This window comes from Anabrus simplex, chromosome 9, assembly GCF_040414725.1.
Source record: "Anabrus simplex isolate iqAnaSimp1 chromosome 9, ASM4041472v1, whole genome shotgun sequence".
NCBI classification, from domain to species: domain Eukaryota; kingdom Metazoa; phylum Arthropoda; class Insecta; order Orthoptera; family Tettigoniidae; genus Anabrus; species Anabrus simplex.
In genome coordinates, this window is record NC_090273.1 from 105,686,162 (window position 1) to 105,708,567 (window position 22,406).

Here is a 22,406-nt window from a genome sequence, read left to right on the forward strand (position 1 = left end):
TCTTGACAGGTGAGTATGTACCTGTTTCCTGCTTCCGTTACATTTAAAGGTCCTACCACATCTAGTGCTATTTTCTCAAAGACTGCCCTCGGAGTATCTGTGATCTCCATTTTTGCCCTTACTTCAGGCCCGGTAATCTTATTCTTTTGACACGATGGGCATGAGCGTATATACCTTTCCACATCCTTTTGCATCCCTTCCCATTGATAGTGGTCCTTTATCCTGGCATACGTTCTGGATATGCCCTGATGGCCTGATACTAATGACTCATGACATTCCTTAATAATCTCTAATTTATCTTGTTCTGTTAGCTCCGGGCTAGTGTTCCTAGCCTCTTCGGTTACATCCTCCCTATCACTACTACCTTCTTCACTTCCACTCTCAGGCTCTGTCACCTCTGCCGTGGCGTCCTCGGATTCAGAGCTGAGTCTCCGTGGTTGCACATTTTTATCTGAGCTAACAGGTGCTCCTAAGGGGTCATTAGCCTCACACTCTTCATTACTAGTCTCTTGGTTATTATTACTAGATTTAACTACTCGCACTTTTTGATCAGGCTCTTCGTTCCTAACTGGAATTCTACTTAAGGCATCTGCGTTGCAGTTACGTTTGCCTTCCTTGTACACTATCTCAAAGTCGTACTCTGCTAATTTCAATCGGAATTTAATTAATCTAGAAGATGGGTCTTGGACATTAAATACCCATTTCAAAGGCTTATGATCTGTTACTACCGTAAAATGCCTGCCGAACAAATACGGCCTAAAATACTTCACACTCCAAACAATTGCTAGTAATTCTTTCTCTGTCACAGAATAATTTCTTTCGGCCTTATTTAAAGTCCTGCTAGTGTAAGCTATCGGCAAATCCTTACCTATCTGTCCTTGTGACAGCACTGCTCCTAAGGCCTCATTACTAGCGTCTGTGGTCAATATGAAAGGTTTCTCAAAGTCTGGGTACTGCAATATCGGTTTCTCTGTTAACTTTTTCTTTAAGATCTGGAATGCCTGCTCTTGCTTATCCGTCCACTCGTACGGTACTTCCTTCTTAAGCAGCTCGTACAGTGGTTTCGCTATCTTACTATAGTTCGGAATAAACCTACGATAATAGCCTGACAAGCCTAGAAATCCTTTCAGCTGTTTCGTAGTGGTAGGCTGAGGATATTCTCTTACTGCTTGAACCTTTCGATCATCAGGTTGAACACCGCCCTTAGTAATTACATGTCCTAAGAAAGCTACCTCCGTTCTTAGAAATTCGCATTTATCTGGACCTAATTTGAGATTTACTTCTCTCAATCTCTGAAAAACATCACGTAATCTCTGATTGTGGTCCTCTACAGAGCTAGCATACACAATCAAATCATCCATATACGCCAAACATTTAATGCCTTCTAAGCCTGCTAGTGCCGTTTTCATCAAACGCGTAAAAGTTGCTGGCGCGTCTCGAAGTCCCATAGCTAATCTCTTGTATTCATAGTGCCTCCCTAAGGCAGAAAATGCTGTCTTTTCTCTGTCCTCAGGCTTCAGCAATACCTGATGGTATCCACTGGCCAGATCCATAGTGGAAAAATACTTCGCTTTTCCTAGGGCATCTAATATTTCAGAAATTAATGGAATAGGATACGTAGTTCCTATGGTGACGTCGTTCAAAAGTCTGTAGTCCACTACGACCCTCCACTTCTGCTTACCAGAAGCATCTAATTTCTTTGGTACTAGAAGGATGGGACTAGACCATGGGGAAGTTGAAGGAGTTATAATATCATCCTGTAACATCTGATTTATCTGGCGACCTATCTCCTCTTTCTGAGCCTCAGGTAACCTATACTGCCTCACATGAATTGGAGGTTGATCTACGCGTGTGGGGATAGCATGTTGAAGTATATTCGTATGCGTTAATTTATCCCCTTCTAAGTGAAAAATATCCTGATAAGCCGTACAGATAGCGTAAATTTTCTCCCTGTCTTGGGGAGCTAAGTGATCTACTCTAAGCAGCTCCCGTATTCGCTGCGTTCGGGATTTACCTTCCTGATTATGATTATTATTATCATCCCCCTGCGCGATCGGCCTCTTGGCCTGACTATCGCCTTTTACAGCTATGGCTTCTTCAACCTTGTGTACCTCTGCGGTAATTTCGCCTTCTACATCCAGTAACTTAACTACTGGGCTTTTTAATCTCCACTCCCTGTCAGTAGTGTTCAACATACTAACGAGTGCGACATAATCTTTGGCTTTCGTTAAACACTCAGCTAGGTATACACCTGGCTTTACTTCCTGCCGCTCTATCAAGCCTTCGGCTACCTGTTTATCTACTTCTATGGCCACGATCTTTTCCACTCTTGGTTCGAGCACCACCCACATATCCTCTTTCGCCCCTAGTGGGTATCTTTTACCTGCTATCACAGCATAGCCTTCCTTATAATTTAAGACGCTGTCTCTTAACACGTCCTTTCCAATTATACCGTCTTGTTTCAAATTAAAGTCGTTGTCTACTACATGGAAGTCTGGACATCTACCACCAACGGGAATTCGAACTTTTCCTTTGGTTCGCTTCGAACCTTTCGTTATGCCTCTTAACTTCAGAATTTCCTTGCGGTTAACCCAAGCACCGTAAGGAACACTACCTTCCTTAATAAGAGAGACATCACTTCCTGTATCGATTAAAAATCTTAAGGCATCCTTACGCCCGGTTACCGTTATTAATACGGTACCCTCCTCATGCTGTCCGACCTTACTGGGACTGATGGTCTTATGGGAGATCTCAAGCGTCCCTGACTTGTCTCCCTTATCTAGTTTAAAGCCTCTCTCTCGGTTTTAAACCAGCATTCTTTAGCTGAATGCGACCATCGCCTACAAATTCTACATCGCGTCTTTTCGTGTGTTTTATCACGGGAATTATTATTATTATTACCGTTACCACTCTGAACATTCCTAGTCTGTCTTCTAGGCAAGAACTCTGCTCTACCTTTGGGCTCGCTATCGCATCTGGTGCGACACTGCCACTGTAGGTGGCCAACCTTTCCGCAAGCGTAACAACGCCTGAATTCCGGCTTCGAATTTCTACGTGGGCACTCTGCCTTTTTGTGCCCTCTTTCATTGCACTTAAAGCATTTCGGTCCCACCTTATTCGCACTCTGTTGGTAACCAGAGGTGCGCACTATGTTCACCTCGTTACCGGTCTTACCGGTCTCTTTACTTCTGTTTTGGTTAGCTAATTTCTTTCTACACTGCCGTGCCCAATGGCCTGGCTTTCCGCAATAATTACATTTTATCTCTCCTGCGGCGTTTCTTCGAGGAGTAAGGGATTCCTTTATCTTAGAACTCTGATTCTTCTGCTTACAATCTCTAGCCATATGTCCCTCCTTATTACAATTAAAGCATATTAGCAGCACCTTGTTATAATGGGGAGATTTACTAGGTTTTTGCGCCCCTTGCGTGGCCTTGCCTTGCCACCGACCCTTCGTGTAACTTACCGGCTGGGTGTGCGCGCCTTCTTTTCTAGAAGCCGTACTATTCCTGAGGAGTGCCTCTCTCTCCTTCTGGGAATTAATCATGGCTTCTTCTTGTCTAGCAATAGCTACAGCCGCCTCAAAAGTTTGAGGGCTACGATCCTGTAGCTTACCTTGTATTCGCACTGTATGAATCCCCTGAGTGAAAGCTGCTATCGCGATTTTCACTAGCATTCTGCGCTGCCCTGTACGATATTCTATTGGTTCATTCTCTAGGATAGCGTTTCGAAACATCAACGCCATTTCTTCAATCCGGTGGGCCCACTCAGCCACCGTTTCTTTCGGTCCCTGGCTTTTTTGGAACAATTGACACAAATACAAGTCAAAAGTGCCCTGTTTTCCATAATATTCCCAAAGAGCTTCCTTAGCTCTTTCCCAGTTGATTATGTCACATCTAGATAACAACTTTTCGCGAGCAGAACCCGTAATCTTTGTCAAAATATACTTAAAGAATAACGGTTGGTCCCTATCCTTGATCATACTCTGTGCGGCATCCACATTAGCAATAAACTCACGTAATTGCTCTGGTTTGGCACCACTAAATTCATGACCTATTAATCGATATCCCTCAGTAACTGACACGTATAAATGTCCATCCTGTGCATCCCCCGCACTATCATAGTCAGAAACATTATCTGGCACATCATTGGGTACATTGGAATCTGCCATATTTACAACACTTGTGGGTACTTACCACTGCCCGAATATCTGCTGTCTTCTCTCGGTGTCTCGGCGTCGAGCTCCTCCAGGTGCCTCCTGCTGCTCTCCTGTCCTGATGTCCGCTTCCTTCTGCGTCGGCTGGAACGGTAGGTCTCTCGTCTGCTGCTCTGGACCGGATCTGCGAATCTTCTTGCTTGAGCTAGCCTCTTCTGCGTGGCTCTTAAAAAATCTGTCTCTTCACTGAGGCGGAATCAAACCCAGTACCCCGCAGCTGCACACCAGTTTTGTTTTTCCTGTCGTGACACAGGCTTTGCCACGACGAGAATGATAAATAATCAGATTGACTTCCTCCGAGCGGTAATGAGGGATTGTTCAATGGGCCTGGGAGATTTGCTACGTGTGAAGAGACGAAGTCCTCTATTTCCCAAAACCTTCCTTTAATAGCAGACTGATGAGTATGTATAATTATATACAGTATTTACAATCTCCTTCCTAACTTCAAATGACGCTGACATAGAAGACTTGGCGTGGTCGAAGTATTGAAGTGAATACTCTAAGTCCACACTTGGACCTTATTATTATTATTATCGGAGACCTGACTGACAGGGCTTCCGCCCGCACTTCTAGTTGACTTGTTCCAAAAAAGCCTCGATCAGGGTGTGTACCCCTGTTTTATACCTTCACTAACTTTCGCCTCCCTTCGAGAAGGCCATCGAAGTTTCCATCCTATGGAGAATGTCCTCAGACACACGAAAACGGAATTGCCTCTTCCGTTCACTCGCTACCCACCTTTTCTGAAGATATACTACGCACCTTTAGCAGGGTGCAGCTTATGATTCACCTACTTCGACCAAGCCTTACTTCTAATTACACAACTTGTGGCTCACAGCTTTTGGTGTGCCTTCAACTCTTAAATCTTATATGATTCTTAATTTACTTATATCAGCATTACAATTATGATTCCTTGGCCTTGTTGCCATTACATAATCATTACTATTAACTTATAATTTCCCTTATAATATTGACGTATACCTCAGCGACACCATTCCTCCTACGTCCCGGTCATGGGTTCGATCCTCGGAAGAATGAGTCCTGAGCTCCAATCTGGGGCTGACACGACAAATGCTTCACACGTTAATGTTTTGCGATATAAATGACTTTCCGTAATTGTTCACTATTAAAACAAATTATTTCTGCAAACACCCAAAACACAAATTAAAAACTTGAATTCTCACGCACACATGTCTACAGTAAGCACGTAAATCTGAAACAAATAAATGCATCTGTGATCTGTCCATTCCAGAGCAGCCAATACTGTTTGGCAGCAAGGAAGCATGCAACAATTTATCAGTTTAGCTCATTGGTTGCGACACACTACTGCGCTTGCGCAAAGCTCGCAAACCGCGGTGTAGATCTACTGTATAGTTGACTGTATTCCGAGACGTCAGTAACAAACATTAATTTTTTTCAATTTCTTTTAAACATACGGTAATTAGGTTAATATTTCTTCCCAGTTATTGATGATTTTACATTACAAGACTGACGAGTTTATAAAATAAAACTTTAATAGCATTGGCTAATAATTATCTTGACTGCTTGGATAAAAGTTTTCATCCCATGCCCGGACACGTATGACGTAGTAGTAGGTAAGATAAGAGTCTAGCGATGACAACTGAGACATCGTAAATAATTCGGCTGAATAATTCCGTGGAAATCTGCGTTATCGTCTTGGATTTCACTTCGTGCGCAATAACACAGGAGCCGGCCCCATGGTGTAGGGGTAGCGTGCTTGCCTCTTACACGGAGGCCTCGGGTTCAATTCACGGCCGGGTCAGGGAATTTTACCTGTATCTGAGGGCTGGTTCGAGGTCCATTCAACCTACCTAGCCAGTATTTCCTGGCGACGTTGCCGATAAGCGATAACTTACAGCCTTACGTATTTCAAATGGGAACTCATAATATGTAGGTGGTGAATAAATAGTACACTGTCTCGCGACCACGTTGTCAAACTGCCGATAGCCTACCGGTAAGCATAATATGTAGGTGGTGAATAAATAGTACACTGTCTCGCGACCACGTTGTCAAACTGCCGATAGTCTACCGGTAAGCCATGCGTCGTACATATACCGGTATTATTTATTTATACGTTGTGCAACATGTCGCAAACGTGACTGTGTTGCCAAATTGCCCGTAAACCATACACGTATTTAAACTGCGCATTCATGTGCAACTTACGTTGCAGTTCCATTTACCTTTTAACCAGATTAGTGAACAAAATTTGGACGTGCGACGATTATGTAATTAAAGATTTAAAGTCCGATTTTTGTATTGAAAATAAAGGATGCGACGATTACGCGGTGGCGACGATTATGCCGTGAAATACGGTATTTACTTAAAAAGATAGCTCTGAATCGTCATGCCATATTACCTAAATTACAACTTTTAAATGAGTACCAAATCTGTCAAAAATTGAAAGCCAGCAACATACCGGCAATTCTACTGGCATATGAAGTACTTTTTCCATTAAGGAATAATGTTTTGCAGACAAGATCATTACCGGCATACTCTCACGAATACAACTTATCTACATACCACCCTTCCATCATTACTACTACTTTCGAACACCTTCCGGGTAATCTGAAGAATAATCCCACTCTAGTTAATAAAACTTTACAAGCATTTCTCAGTCCGCATAAACAATACACAAACTGCTTTACAGACGGATCTAAGACTTCAGAGGGAACTGGAGCAGCCTATTACATCCCACAGCTTAACATCCAGCAACTCTTTACGTTACCAACCAACGCTTCCATATATACTGCTGAAACTTTTGCTATTCGACAAACTCTTTTATTTATAATACCAATATAAATGGTCCATTATTGGACATTATAAATTCTCCAGCCAACTCACTCCTGGTTGCCAGCGTTTCGCCCCCGTGTGCTAGGCTGGGCTCATCAGTTGGTACCTAGCACACCTACCAAGACGCACGGGGGCGAAACGCTGGCAACCAGGAGTGAGTTGGCTGGAGAATTTATAATGTCCAATAATGGACCATTTTCATTGGTATTATAAATTTACTCATTCGGAACAAATATTTCAGATTCCCTATGGGAATCAACATCTATATCAAACTCTTTTATGTTTACGGCAATATAATATTCCCAATTCCATCATCTGTACCGATTCATTAAGTGTCCTCCAAAGTATCAAAACCCCGCAGGAATCTACTAGTTGGTATATATGGATCATCCGTAAATTGTTATACAACCTTTCCCTAAATCAGCATGATATAATATTAATCTGGATACCAAGTCATTGCAGCATCCCCGGTAATGTTCAGGTTGATCGTTTAGCTAAAGCAGCAGCTGAAGGTCAAGGTTTTCCCTATCACCTCGCCATTCCACACACGGATTATGCCCCTACTATCAAACAGAACGTACTTCAAAAATGGTCTTCTCTATGGAAAAACTCCACAAAAACGACGGGTAAAGATTATTATCAACTACAACCGGAACTGCAAAGAACCCCCTGGTTCACTATGGGCACTTATTCTAGGAGACATATAACTACCCTAATCCGCTTAAGATTCAATCATGCGCTCACACCGGCATATAAGTATAGATTTCATATCAGTGACACAGATACCTGCGCTTGTTAGCAAGCATGTGGCACAATTCATCATATAGTATTCCAATGTTGCAACTATTCTAACCAACGAAAAACGTTTTTCCAAGCACTAATAAATCATAAAGTTCCTCTCCCAACAAGTGTCGCTTGTCTCATTCATACTCCTACGGAGCCATTAGTTAATATGCTCACCAATTTCCTTGATGAATGTAAAATCGCATTATAGGCCACTCATTTATTCTACCACACAGGTCACTAACATTCTCACACTTACAATACATAATCTGGCTATCCCTTTACCCTGCACATGATAAACAACAGTTAAAACCCTCAGATCACCGATAATAGAAGAACGTCCATATCTATCATTGATATCACATACAGGTGAAACTAACCTTGTTTAACTGCAACCTCATATAGGGTTAAATTAATACTTTAATCATCCATTACCATCACAAGCTTCATCCTCTGATCCAACCTTATTCACGAAAACCGAATTGCAAGACTTATACTTCCCAAGATTACCAACCTACGAATATTAACTCAACGAAAACAAACGGTGTAGTTATTGGGTACGGAGTTAAAACTAAGCCCAACAGCATACAACAAGAAGAAGAACAACAAGATAATTTGACTACTATATTTACTGTTCGTGTCCAGCTCTCTCCTCCTTCCCACAATGACCTGTCAAGATTACACTCAATGAGTACAGACGTCTGCCCTCCTCATGAAACTGGGAAGCAGAAATGACCTTGTGGAGTACTGAGAAGAAATGGATGCTGAAGAACTACGAATGATGAGGAGAGAGCCAATCTATCTGAAGATGGCAATGCACAAAGATGTGGAGATTATCCTAGTCCTTCTACGTTGTTTTTCTATTGCTCCCTCATCCCAAACTGACCTGTCACAGAGTTCTTCCTCTTGCGTGTCCCTTTTCACGTTTTATCTCTTTACATCACTTGAACTATCACTGTGTTTATCCTATTACATCTACCGTTTCACATTCCTATCCCTCTGCTGTATATATGATTTGAATTGACACTTATTCATTTCAAATTACTTATATTGACCTGTTGGGACTCTTCTCTCCTTCAGCAGCTATCCTGGAGGATCAGTGGTCAAGTGTCTGACTGATGAACCTAACTTTGCAGGTTTGATCCCAGCTGTGGTAGTTGATTTCTGGACAGTCAAAACTCTCGACACTCCATATCCTTGCTGTTGGCATATGAAGACCTTTGATCTCTGCGTCAACTGATTAAATTAAATTAACTCAGCCATAGTACTCGTTCCAGTAGAATTCCACTTTCGTTGCTAGATAGCAGCACAATTGGCATGTCAAAATTGGTAGTCAGATCACCTAGATAGCACCATTTCAGAAGGCCTGCACCATGGTAGCTAACACCATATACAGATTATTATTTAATTTTATTTATTTTACATTTTATGGCCTTCGTTGGAGCACTTTAGTCAATTATACAATGGATTTTTCGATTTTCTCTCAACCCAGTACTTCTTCATTCTCTCGGATCTTGATTTTCTCTCCTCGTCTGAAATCACTCTTCCCATGGTTTGTCTGTTGATCTTGGTCTGTAGTCTGATGTCTATGTTTATGAGCGTCTTGATTCTATGGGTCTTGTTTTCTAAATCCTCTACTGTGATGATGATGATGATGATGATGATTATGATTATTATTATTATTATTATTATTACTCTTTCAGCATTTGTCCTATGTTCCTAGTTTTTTTAACACCTGTATTTATCTTTATATTAGATCTATTCTCTGGCTTTCAACATATCCTACACTTCCTGCTTCAAGATTGAGGATCTCAATGAACACTGATGCCCACTCCCCTGATGACGTGGGAAGCAGAACAAACCCATCAGTGGCTCGGTAAACTCAGAAGTAGGAGAGCTGGATTGATGAGGAGGAAGTCTATCTATTCGAAATGGCAATGTAGGAAGATGTGGTGATTGTACTTGCCCTTTTGTGTTTTTATTTAGTCCTTCTTTCTTCTTTCCATTATTCTCTCTTCCAACACTTGATCTGTCATTATGTTTATCCTATTATGTGTTCTGTTTCATGTTCTTATCTCTCTCTATATATGAAGTGTGGCAATTAATAAATGAGACTGATATCATACGTCATTTACTGCAAGAATCTTGAAACTTCACCTAATCACCTTCAAAGTACCCCTCTTCTCTATCTATACACTACTATATACGAATTTTCCACTGTTCATAACAATGCTCCAAGTCCTTAATCGCCAACTTGTGCAGCACCTTTGTGTTTTTATTTTTTAATTCTTCCGACAACTTGGGCACCCAGATGAGACATCATTCACTTCAAATAAAGCTCAAAAACAGAATAACAAAGACTCAAGGCAAAACCATCTGCAATGTGTTCCTGCAGCTTCAAGGTCAACAACTTCCTTGACAAACCAGATGAGACATCATTCACTTCAAACCAAACTCAAAAGCAGAATAACAAAGACAGAAGGCAAAACTACCTGCAATGTGTTCCTGTAGCTTCAAGGTCCACAAGTTCCTCTCTCAATCTCCCCTCCTGCTACACCCATAAAAACCAGAAGGGCAGTTCCGTTTATTAATGGCCACACCTTATGACTTGAATACTGTGCTGAGTTTGGCAGAATTTGATCAGGTAAATACAGTATATTATAGTAGTACAAACCTGTCCCCTTGATGAATATTTGGTGAAACGAGTACCCTCAACTAGGAACCCTAAGCGTTGTTGTTGGATCAACTCCATGATTTCAGGAGTGATCTGCTCCTTGAGTTCAACAATTGGCCGTGCATGAGATTCCCATTCTTCTCGTGATGTTCTTTCTTGCTGCCAAAGATTAGTGATCTCAGAATACGTAAGCACTTGTAATTTTGCCCGGAACTTATCCAGGCTGATTGGTTGTGAAGCTAATGCACGTGTAATTTGCTCACGAACAACACTAAATACCTGAAACCAATACACAAAGATCAGAGGAAATATTAAAGGAAATGTTAAATAATTCACACAGTTTGGGTTCAAACACAAATCAAAGACTTAATACAGTCATGAGGATTAAAAGTTTCATTATAAATCAGTGAATTTCATAACAAGTGATAATACAACTTCCTGTGAACATCAAACTTAGTCTTTATAAATGATCCATAAAGGCACTGACAAATTTTCAAACATATATATTTTTTAAAGACAAATTTAAGTTTGCTTTTTTTTTTTTTTGGTGGTATCTGAAGCCATCTCTTTAACTCAGTTAATTTATAACTGTTACGTTCTTCAGTCTACCAAAACTAATTTTGAATAAATCAATTTGTAAACTATCTGAAAAAAGAAAACATATGATAACAGAATTATACCTGAAAAAAGAAACAACTTAATTTGGACATGCTATAGTCATTCCAACATGAACAGTAAAAAAAAAAAAAAATGTATTCCTTAAATTAATTTCATTATCATTATTTCTATTGAACATGTATTCGAGTGTTATTTCAGCACATGGATTTTGTTCTCCTCCCTGAATCTCTGTGTATTTTTATATTTACTATTTTTTTATATATGCTATATTTTTGTTTTTGATTGTATTTTTCTCTATCATGCTAACCATACAGTACACCTAACAAAGACTCTGGTATAATTCTAATTAACAATAAGCACTATTCAAATGGTAGCAAGGAGTGATTTAAAATACAGTATATACAATACATATGCAGCAGCTGTTCAGAAATTAAATTAATCCATTTGCGCGTGATGCTGTAACAAAGAGAAATATTACTAAAACTACCACTGGTATGAACTACTTACATGGCATTCAACTTCACCCATTTGATCTGAGACAAGAATAACATTTTATATAAAAACCTGAATTATACTGAAAGGAAAACAATTTTATACATACAGATGAATACTAATACTGTAAGTTTCATATTCATTGAAGTAAAAACAACTACAGTCAACTACCTTCACAAAATCCTCAGTGGTGGCTCTCATTTCTTTCCAGGTCTTGTTTAAGAGAACAATACAAATACAGAAGAACTCTTCAAAAGGATGATCGTGTGTGAAGAACATAGGATGATAGTTTTGGCCTTGTTCACTAGGTGCGTCACCAATACGTAACACTTCACACAGCAATTTAACTAATTCCACACTTGTACGACCAAATGGACATTCGTGCTCATCGGCACGACAGGAATTCTCCAGCACAACCTAAATTTAAAGGAAAGCTTCACGTCTTAATCTTTTACATGTACCATCAAGGCAGAATGTACAAAACACACAAATCACAATAAAAACACAGATAACCAAACCATGAAGATAAAAGTACAAAGGATGTTAACAAGATGAGGTTACAATCTATACTAATCTACAATGTTTGACACAAAAAAAAATTGAAGCACCCAGAAGAAATGGTAGGATGTCAATTTAATATCAATGATATAACAGGTCCATTATTGGACATCATTAATTTTCAGGCTTACTCATTCCTGTTTGCAGTGTTTCACCCCTGTGTACTAATTTGGGCTTGTCAGTTGGTAAATAGCACACCTGCCAAAATGCATGGCTAGTACATACCACAGTGTCCACTGCATAGGCTATTTGAAACTACCAGCAGTGCCAAATCACTATGAGAGACAATGGTATTATAAATTTACTCATTCGGGACAAATAATTCAGGTTCCCTAAGGGAATCTACATCCACATCATGTCAATGTAATGTTGTACACGTACACACCATAATTAGAGTTCCAATTCTCTGGGACAGACAGAACGCCCATCAAAGTGTTGCTCATGTTTAGTGTTGTTACCAGGACTGGTAGGGTACATAAGGGGAATGAACAGAATCCGATATTGAGTGATCACTGTTAAGAACATGGAGATGCCACATAATCATGTCACACAGCATCAGCACCTGACAGAGTTTGAAAGGGGCCTCATAGTGGGTATCCATTTGGCCAGCTAGTCAAATAATGCATTATCCAGATCGGTGGGGCATTTGCATGTGACAGTGGCCCAATGCTGTACTGCATGGGAACGTGAGGGCAGGCATACTCATCATCAAGGTTCCGATTGACAAACATCTGACGCCACAAGGGAGGATCAATGTATTGTGCACTAAGCATATCGTAATCCCTTCATAATGCGCCTGCCATCCGAGAACAAGTAATAGACTCCGTGCAACATTCTGTGTCACCCCACACCATTGGTCGGAGACTAGCAGCAGCCGGACTAGGGAATTACAGTCACATGAGTAGGCTGCCATTAAGACCACAGCACATACATCTGCGTTTGGAGTAGTGCCGTGAGTGGAAACTGCTGACGAATGGCGTCGCATTGTGTTCAGCGATGAATCGTGGTTCGTAATCTATATAAAAAGGCAACACACATAGCAGAGCTCAACATATTTTAGTTGAATTTCATCCATACATTTGGCACTTTTTTTTTTTAAATTGAAAGTGTTTTATCCCACATATACACATGAAGACTAAATCTTTTACCCATGCAATTTTACAAACTCCAAGAATAGCAGCTGAAGTGTACAACTGTAAATAAGACTTAAATACGGAAATTAGTCGATGTATTGACCAACAAGCAAGAACGAATGTTCATATGCATGAAGTGCTTTTATATATTGTATTTATCTTGTACATATATATAAGTTAGTTTAAGTAAAGATATGTTTTATACACTAATTTTAAGACCTTTAACATAATATTTTAGACATACAGTTGCAATATTGTACAGAATGACATATACGCCAGTTCATGCTAAGACATGCCCCATTTGTATGTGACTAAATGTACATCATCATCATCATATAGCATTCCTTTAACAACACAATCTTAATCAAAGCTTCATTATATAAATATGTATGTATGGTTCAGCTGAAGATGACCTTGTATATGAGGTCGAAACCGGTCCTGTAGCTTAATATATGCAATAAATAAGTATTGATTGGTGGAAATCCTCTCCTATTTTTAATTGTTGAATCGTGGTTCTGCACTACCCCAGACAGCCATCATCTGTGAGTACGGCAGCGACCTGGGGAGAGGTCCCATTCTTCCGATGCTTTGGAGAGGCACAACAGTGTTACTCCTGGCATCATGGGGTGGGGGGCCATATGACTTCAAGTCACGGCTGCAAGTGACTGAGGGAACTCCAACGGCACAACAGTACGTCATGAACTTCCTGCATCCTGATGTGTTAACTCTCATGCAACAGTAATGTGGTGTCATTTTCAAAAGGACAATGCTCATCCACACACGGCACAGGTCTCTACGAACTCTCTGCGTGATGTTGAGGTACTTACTCATCCTGGCGAGTAAGATCCCTAGATCTGTCTCTGATAGAACATGTGTACGTCCAGCTCAGAAGTCTAACACTGTCCCAATGGCAGTAACCAGGATATCAAGGACAAGTTACAACAGTTGTGGGCCAGCTTGCCTCAGGAGAGGATACAATGGCTTTATGACACCCTTCCGAACCAAATCAGTGCATGCATCCAGCCCAGAGGGGGTGCAACGTCAGTCATACTGATAAGTGGGCTCGTACTGCCTAATTCTTTGTAAATTTCACTCAATATTATAATCACTGAAATAACATTACATACCCTCTCAACACGTGAAGTTCCATTTCGTTGCCTCGTTTTTTTGTCAGGCAGTGTATAAAGAGAGAGACTGAGTTTGTGGCTACGTAACAAGTAATCTCAGAAACTACTGGATTGATTTTGGAATTTCTTTCAGCATTTGAAAGATAATATCATTCCAGGTAACATAGGCTATGAATCATCCCAGAATATTAAAGGATTCCTGTGAGAACTGTAATTTAAAGGAAAAAAATGGCAGTCATAATAAATCTTATGTTTGCCTGTCTGTGATTTTTCATGAAAAACTATTTGACTGATGGAGCTCAAATTTGGCAAGCATATAGCTGATAACTTGTTAACACACCCGCTTATGATCATGCTATCTTTTAATTGGGCTATGTACTGAAAAAAAAAGTGAAGTAAGTCAGAGGAAAACGTACATTTCGGAACCTTAAAATTGAACTCGCTACCTAAGCAGTTCATTGTATTGAACAACGGTGCGCACAAAGCGTACCTGAAATTCTATTTCCTAGAAAAAAGTTTCCAAGTATTTTGTTCGTAATTCTAACAGTATTCCAGAAAAATATGCTTTTCTATGTTTTACTATCACACTATCTCTATGTAGCAAGAGAAGTTGGGAAGCAAGTAAGAGGAAAACATATTCTCACTGGAGCAGAGCAGGTGTACTTAAAATTCGATTGTCTGCCCGGAAAAGAGCTGAACGAGGAGACGTAATCCACGGGATGACTGAAAACTGTACTTGAATGAATGGATGAAAAGAGAGACTTTCTTAATATTATACCCTCTCATCAACTGTTTTCCTTCATTCCTCCCAATGTTTTATTGTTTTATAATTTGCTTTGCATCACACTGACACAGATAGGTCTTATGGCGACAATGGATAGGAAAGAGCTAGGAGTAGGAAGGAAGCGACTATGGCCTAATTTAAGGTACAGCCACCATCTCCCAACATTTTAATTTGTGTATCAAAATACCGCACTAATGTATAGATGCTCAAAAAACGAATGACAGAATGGTGTTGTATGTTCTTTGTATTTAATATTTTATCAGACTTAAGTTTAATTATTATCAAAATATAATTCACCTTCCATGTAGATACAAACCCTATGGATATCCACAAAAAACATTATCTATAGATATTTGACAGGTGGCGCCGATATGAAGAGAGCTGTAATAGCATGTGGCTTTGCCACAGCCACAATTGTTTTCGAGAAAGGTGTACCTGAGAGGAACCTATACAATACTATGCACCGATTCTCTTTTTTGAGTGACTGTACATACCAACAATCAAAACAGAAAAGTTTCCAAGCAAAACACCATCTACCAACAATTACCTTAGTATAGCTTTCTGTATGATTCCTTGCAAAGTATACCATACAGTCCAGTGCCAACATCCCTGGTGGTGTTTCAGTAAAATCAAGAGCAGGATTAATGTCATACTTGAAACCTAGTTTCTTGTAATCTTTGGCAAATACTCCAAGTTGTCTTCGAGCCGTCACATCTCCACCTGCACCGCAACCATCCGTGTCAAAGGCAATGCGACGCAACTCTTTTATTTTATCATGTGCATCTTGATCTTGGGGATCCATCTTGCTATTCATTCTCTGTTCAAGTAACCCAAGAGTCAATGTCTGAAGAACATAGAGCTGATGTGCCATTTCTGCACCAACCTGAAACCATACTTACAATTTTTAAATGAATCTAGAATGGAATTAAAAAATAATGCCACAACAAAAAATGACCATGAAATAGGCCTATAGAAAATAGAATTAGACATTACAACACACACAAACTGAGATAAGTATTGTTGGGTGAAGGACTACAAGGGAAAGTACATGGGCTCCAACAGGTCATCCAACACAAGAAAATTTATGCAAGCTCAAGACAAAGGAAAATGGAAAACATTTTATCAGAAATGATTTCCACTAATCCATAACTAATGTCTTAAATGATATTAGGAAAAAATGAAAACTGTGAATAAAACAAAGATAGGCCCTATCCCTGAGATTAATTTTTATTAATTTAGATCTATTTGAGCTTTGCTGATGACACTAGCCAGCTTGCCCATAGTGAGGAACTGAGCTTTAAAAATGCTAGTAAGAGTAAAAGAATGTGATTCTTCAGTACAGTCTGGCATACAACTTCAGTAGGACTACAGTACATCCAATCCCAAGGTGATTGATAGAGCAAAAAAGGTTGCATTCACACGCTAAAAGAAAATGGAGGTGGGCCTAATGCACAAATCTGTATACCATGGTTCAACAATACACAAGATGGGTTGTTCCAGGAGAGAGATGAGGTGACGGATTTTGCTACGTCAACTAAACAACATGGAAACAAAGATGCTGAGATGATCATCCAGTGTCACTACAATGTTTCCAACAGAGACAACTTGCCATTTCACCAACCCAGAAGAAAATCCATAAAGAGTAGACAACAATACTTTGGAGATGTGCTGCAGGCAGAAGTATTATCTGCGCACTTTTTAGCGATAGATTTACACCCTAATGCTGAATCGGTCGACTTCAGTTATCTTAGAGATTCGTATTGGCAACCTTTGAAACACAAACTAAGAATCGCTTATCATCGCTGTGTGACATCTGGTGTACACTTTAAGTGATCGTACTGTTGTTGTTTACACAGCAAAGCCAAACTATAGAATTCATGCTAGGAACACGTTTCGCATCGGGAAATGTTATATAGTATTATATATAGTGTGCGTGACACAGTTGTTGGAATAAGATAATAATGGTTTAGAAAATTCATATCGATCGATCATATTATCGATTCAATTCAGATTTCATTTTCATTCAGTTGGCAGTACTACCAGAACCGGCAGTGCTCCCTTCTTACTCCTCAACCGAGTACAAAAATCTATCACTAAAAAGTGTGCGTACTATATATACAAGAAATTCATGGGATGACCTAATCAACAATAGGTTAACACACTATACAGCATAAAGAAATTAAATCTCCACCCCAACATGATCCAAGATCTAAGGAAATGGAGACAGCGGAGCTGTACAGCAGTCCCTGCCCCAAATGCATAAATGCTGATGAACATGATTATGATCATGCAGGTCACCACATCAAAAAGCCGAAGATTATATATTAACTGTACACCCAATATAATTCAGTCTCCGATTATACTTCGTAAGTGACCTTGGTGGTGCAGTCAGACTGTTTTCTCTCTGTCACAGCTCATGAAATATGAAGGTATTTAAATAAAACGACTCCAGGTCATCTTTCAGAACCTTAAAGAACTCCTGTAAAACAAAACTCTGACAACCTATTTTTTTTTAATCTAGGCCTATAGCAATTAAAGGGACATGAAACAAATTGGCATATCATCATCATCAATTACCTGAAGTTTATTTCTGTATTTCTAAAAATATTCATTAATAATTTATTCCTCCACCATGGTGTTTAGGTAAAACTAGGGAATAGGTCCTCAGTATAAATTTCATCATTGCAGAAGGTAAATTAGTCTATAAAATGACTTGTAGGAGAAAGAAATGTTTGCTTCCAATGTCCAAGAAATATATTTACTTTTGTAGCTAAATCTAATATCATAAATTGTGTGTCATTATCCATCCTTCCAGAGTCAAAAACAACTGCCATTGGCTGAAATTTATTACATATGGTGTCACTTCCAAAATTCAACACAGGTAGATGCAGTTACCAACCAATGAACAATGAAATCCCCTAATCAATATCTTTGCTTGTTAGGCCAACAGTCTGACACAAAGCCCTGTGGGGCACACTCCCGTCAAAGGGCTCCTGCTGTATTAAACTAATGTGCTTTGTTACTAACCAGGATGTGCATACACCAATAAAAGAGAACCGATTCATGAAGAGTTGATAGGAGTGCGTGAGCAAGTGAGTAAGGCGCGGTCACCATACCGTGTACATGCCACTGCAGCGCGCCCAAACATCTATTCACTGTAGTTCTACCAGTGTTTCTAAATGTAAATATAATCCAAAGTCAATTCTTACAACATGGTATGAAGACAAAACTACTGACTGTATGTACAGAAAAACATGATGGTCATAGACTAATTTACTAATGTCAAATATAAATTAATTAAGTTCTTAGATAAACAAGCTAAACACTTACCCCTCCTGGTTGATTCTGGATCACATTAGTCAAAATGACATTCCGAACTTGTTTCGAGCACAATGTTGCTGAGACAGCTTTTCTCTTGGCATGATCAGCTTTCAAAAACAGAGCGTTAATTAGAGCTATAGCATTTTGCTGGATAACTGGACTTGAACTCTGTAAATGCATTACAAGATTTGGATATGTCACTTCCTTTTCTACCTGGCCATATTTTCCTGAACTATTTAGCACAATGTTCTCTAAAATAGATAATGAAGACTGGACTATTTTCTGATCTTGAGCAACAGCTTGGTTATTTACATAACTGGCAACTTTGTTTATAAATGGTGTTTCTAAAATATCCCAAGAAACAATACCATGATCCATGAGTTCAACAAATGATAACAAGGAATATGCCAGCATATTTCCTTTACATTTTCCCCCTTCAATCATGGTTATTATTAAGGCTAATCCTTGTTTATTAATGAACTCTAGCGCAAATGTCATATCCGTACTGAGCTTAGATAACCTCAGAAGTGCTGAAGTTTTCTCCTCAGATGTGCCAGAATTAACTTTCTGTAGAATGTCGTGAGCGGTTGAAGACGGTGACTGTGTTAACCTTAAAACAGATCCGTTTTTAATTTCATTTCTATTTTTCTCTGTTACATAATTTTCATTATTATTTTCTGAAAATTGTAAAGCATACTGCTCAGGATCTGACACTCCCCAACCATTACACAGTTCTTGAATTATTGCTGCGAGAGGCTGTTTCTGATTAAACTCAATTAATTGTGGAACTTGGTACATCATCTCAACGGCAATTTTCACAATATTAGAATCCTTCATTGCAGGCATCTTGAATATTTTCGTATTCATCTGCTGCACACTCAAAACTACCGCACAACGTTTTGCGTCACCTGGTCACTTTTAAAGCACCCACACCCCACAGTTTGTTTATTAAATTTAATGAATGACCGGCGACCGGATCAAAGTATAAAACAACTTCCGGTGTAAAAGTACTCGACGACTCACACGAGATCAAAGAACGTAAAATGCTCCATTTCATACAAGAAGCGGTGTAGACCAAAGAGAATGAGGTGTAGACAGGGCGGCTGCGATCGCCGCGACATCTTGCGATGAACTTTTTGTCTTCTGCTGTGCAATCACGCTATGTGTACTGTACTAAAAAAAATATATATATTGGCCTACAGTACCGATATTTAATAACATTCATTAAAATAAGAACACTGTTCAGAAACACGTCTGTGTAAGATAGATGTACAGCATTAAATAATGCAATTCATTGACAAAAATAAATGAATGGCGTGTGGCCTCCGGAGAGGCCTGGAGCAAGTCTTTCGATTTGACACCTGATAGGCGACCTGGTGCCATACCTATCATGAATTCTAATGCTCAAGACGACACACACACATACATTGGTTTAACATTGACCCTGCAGATGAATCTGCTACTATTATGGTTTGGGAACTGTATATGACCTTTCCCAAAATGGGTGACCATGGCAATATGGTGTCTAACCTTTTACTGTGGGTATGTGTATTAAATTTTAAAGACAAACCCGACCATCGAAATTAACCAATGAAGGTTAAAATCCCCGATACCCCGTGGACCGAAGGCCAGCACGCTAACCATTTAACCATTGGGCCGGACATTCGTTGAAATCAGCACACTGCACAGAAACACGTCAATTTAAGCTAGATGTACCGGTACGGTGTTTAATAACATTCGTTGAAATAATCCCCTGTGGATGAAGGCGGTAGAATTAACACCCACCGGGCGAGTTGGCCGTGCGCGTAGAGGCGCGCGGCTGTGAGCTTGCATCTGGGAGATAGTAGGTTCGAATCCCACTATCGGCAGCCCTGAAAATGGTTTTCCGTGGTTTCCCATTTTCACACCAGGCAAATGCTGGGGCTGTACCTTAATTAAGGCCACGGCCGCTTCCTTCCAACTCCTAGGCCTTTCCCATCCCATCGTCGCCATAAGACCTATCTGTGTCGGTGCGACGTAAAGCCCCTAGAAAAAAAAAAATTAACACCCACGGTACCTCCTGCCTGTCGTAAGAGGCCACTAATTGGCACCAGTGACTCCTAACTTGGGAGCCTGGGTCCTCGAACACTCCCGGCATGAAAAGCCATACCGGTACGCCATTTTATTTTGACAACAATTTCCTGTACAGTGTGGTGATTCCAATTAGTGTTATTAAATACTGTACACATAACCTACATAGACATTTTTCAGTACAATGCAGGTACCGTACTGATTTCAATGAATTTTATTCAATACCGGTATGGTACTATATAGCCTACATTAGGATTTCTCTGGACAGGTGGTGGCTGTGATTATTGTTTTAAGAGGAAGAACAACTATGCAACTATCCTCTATTAATACTAATCACAGGGAGAAAATGGAACGGATACAACACATCGAAAAATGAAGGTATCGGCCAAAGAAAGACAAGGTCCACGAAGGCCGTGAATACGAAAAACTCCCTAGGCTTCGCGAACATAATACAGTTCGGGTTGGATAAGAACAAAAGTTGTCCAAGGGAGGTCAGATACTATAAAGACCAAGCTCAGTAGCTGCACTCGCTTAAGTGCAGCCAGTATTGATTATTCGGGAGATAGTGGATTCGAACCCCACTGTTGGCAGCCCTAACCTGGACTCACACACTACTCAATGGGCTTCAGTGTCATTTCCTACACTAGGAGAACCACATCACCTAAGGAAACTCATCTGCCCAAAGCCGTTGATCACCTTAGGGGATCAGGTTATTTACTGCCACCTGACACTCGACATTATGATGCTGATAGTACGGTTTACTCATTACTGTAGCGGCATAACTGGCCAGACAGCCAAATACCGCTCTCCATTCTGTTGTAAAGCTTTTCCACTCCAGTTACCTTCAGTTCCCTGAAGGGGAAGGTAGGCCTCTTAGATGGTAATGCTGTCTCTCAGGTCAGGAGATTTGTTATGATGTAGGAGATGCTCAGAAAAGGTGAGGGGGTTGGCGGCTGTGGCCTTTACTAGGAACTGTCCCAGCATTCGCCTTAGTGCAGGAGAATGGAAAACCATGGAAAACCATTCTTGAGGTCCAGCCCTGTCCCGTCTCCTGAATGCAGAGGCGTAGAGCCACGGTAGAGCTGTGGCCACCCCTTTTCTGCTCGATTGGCGGTCAGAGTGCCGAGCTGTTGGATCACAGACCAGCCGTGGCCACTTGTGGACCGAGACTCACTGTGCATCAACGAACTCCAGTTACCTTCTTGATGTTCTTATATTTTTCCCTGTCCTTTCTTGTCTTCCCTATCTTACTTCTTAAAAATTTCATTACACTGGCCTGAATGTTTTTCTACTGTCTCTTTTGTCTTTTTTGTTGTATTTTATTTTATTCAACCAGCCCCATGGTGTAGGGGTAGCGTGCCTGCCTCTTACTCGGAGGCCCCAAGTTCGATTCGCGGCCAGGTCAGGGATTTTTACCTGGATCTGAGGGCTGGTTCGATGTCCACTCAGCCTATGTGATTACAATTGAGGAGCTATCTGATGGTGAGATGGCGGCCCCGGTCTAGAAAGCCAAGAATAATGGCCAAAAGGATCCGTTGTGCTGACCACACAACACCTCGTAATCTGCAGGCCTTCAGGCTGAGCAGCGGTCACTTGGTAGGCCATGGCCCTTCGGGACTGTTGTACTATGGGATTTGGTTTGGTTTGGTTTATTTTATTTATTCCTTTTACTACATTCCTCCCCCATCATCTTTGATCAGTCTGATGATGAGCTTGCTGTGTGTTTTTCAACACAAAGATATATCAAACTGAAAACATCTTACTTTGAATTAAGAAGGCATCGTCGTTTCCCACTTTGAAAGCTAGTGCACAGTGAGTCATCTGA

At 40.3% G+C, this 22,406-nt stretch overlaps 1 protein-coding gene across 1 annotated transcript in view; it reads right to left on the reverse strand.

The window, feature by feature from the left end:
- Ced-12 (engulfment and cell motility Ced-12) overlaps positions 1–19,461 on the reverse strand; it is a 54,855-nt gene extending 35,394 nt beyond the window's left edge. Inside the window, exons 1-5 of the mRNA XM_067154036.2 lie at positions 18,545–19,461; positions 16,905–16,907; positions 15,738–16,073; positions 11,760–12,005; positions 10,479–10,757 (exon numbers count right to left, since the gene is read on the reverse strand). Coding sequence (XP_067010137.1) covers positions 10,479–10,757; positions 11,760–12,005; positions 15,738–16,073; positions 16,905–16,907; positions 18,545–19,378 — 1,698 coding nt within the window. The 5' untranslated portion in view covers positions 19,379–19,461. The remainder of the gene's footprint in view (positions 1–10,478; positions 10,758–11,759; positions 12,006–15,737; positions 16,074–16,904; positions 16,908–18,544) is intronic.
- Between the last annotated feature and the right edge of the window lie 2,945 nt (positions 19,462–22,406).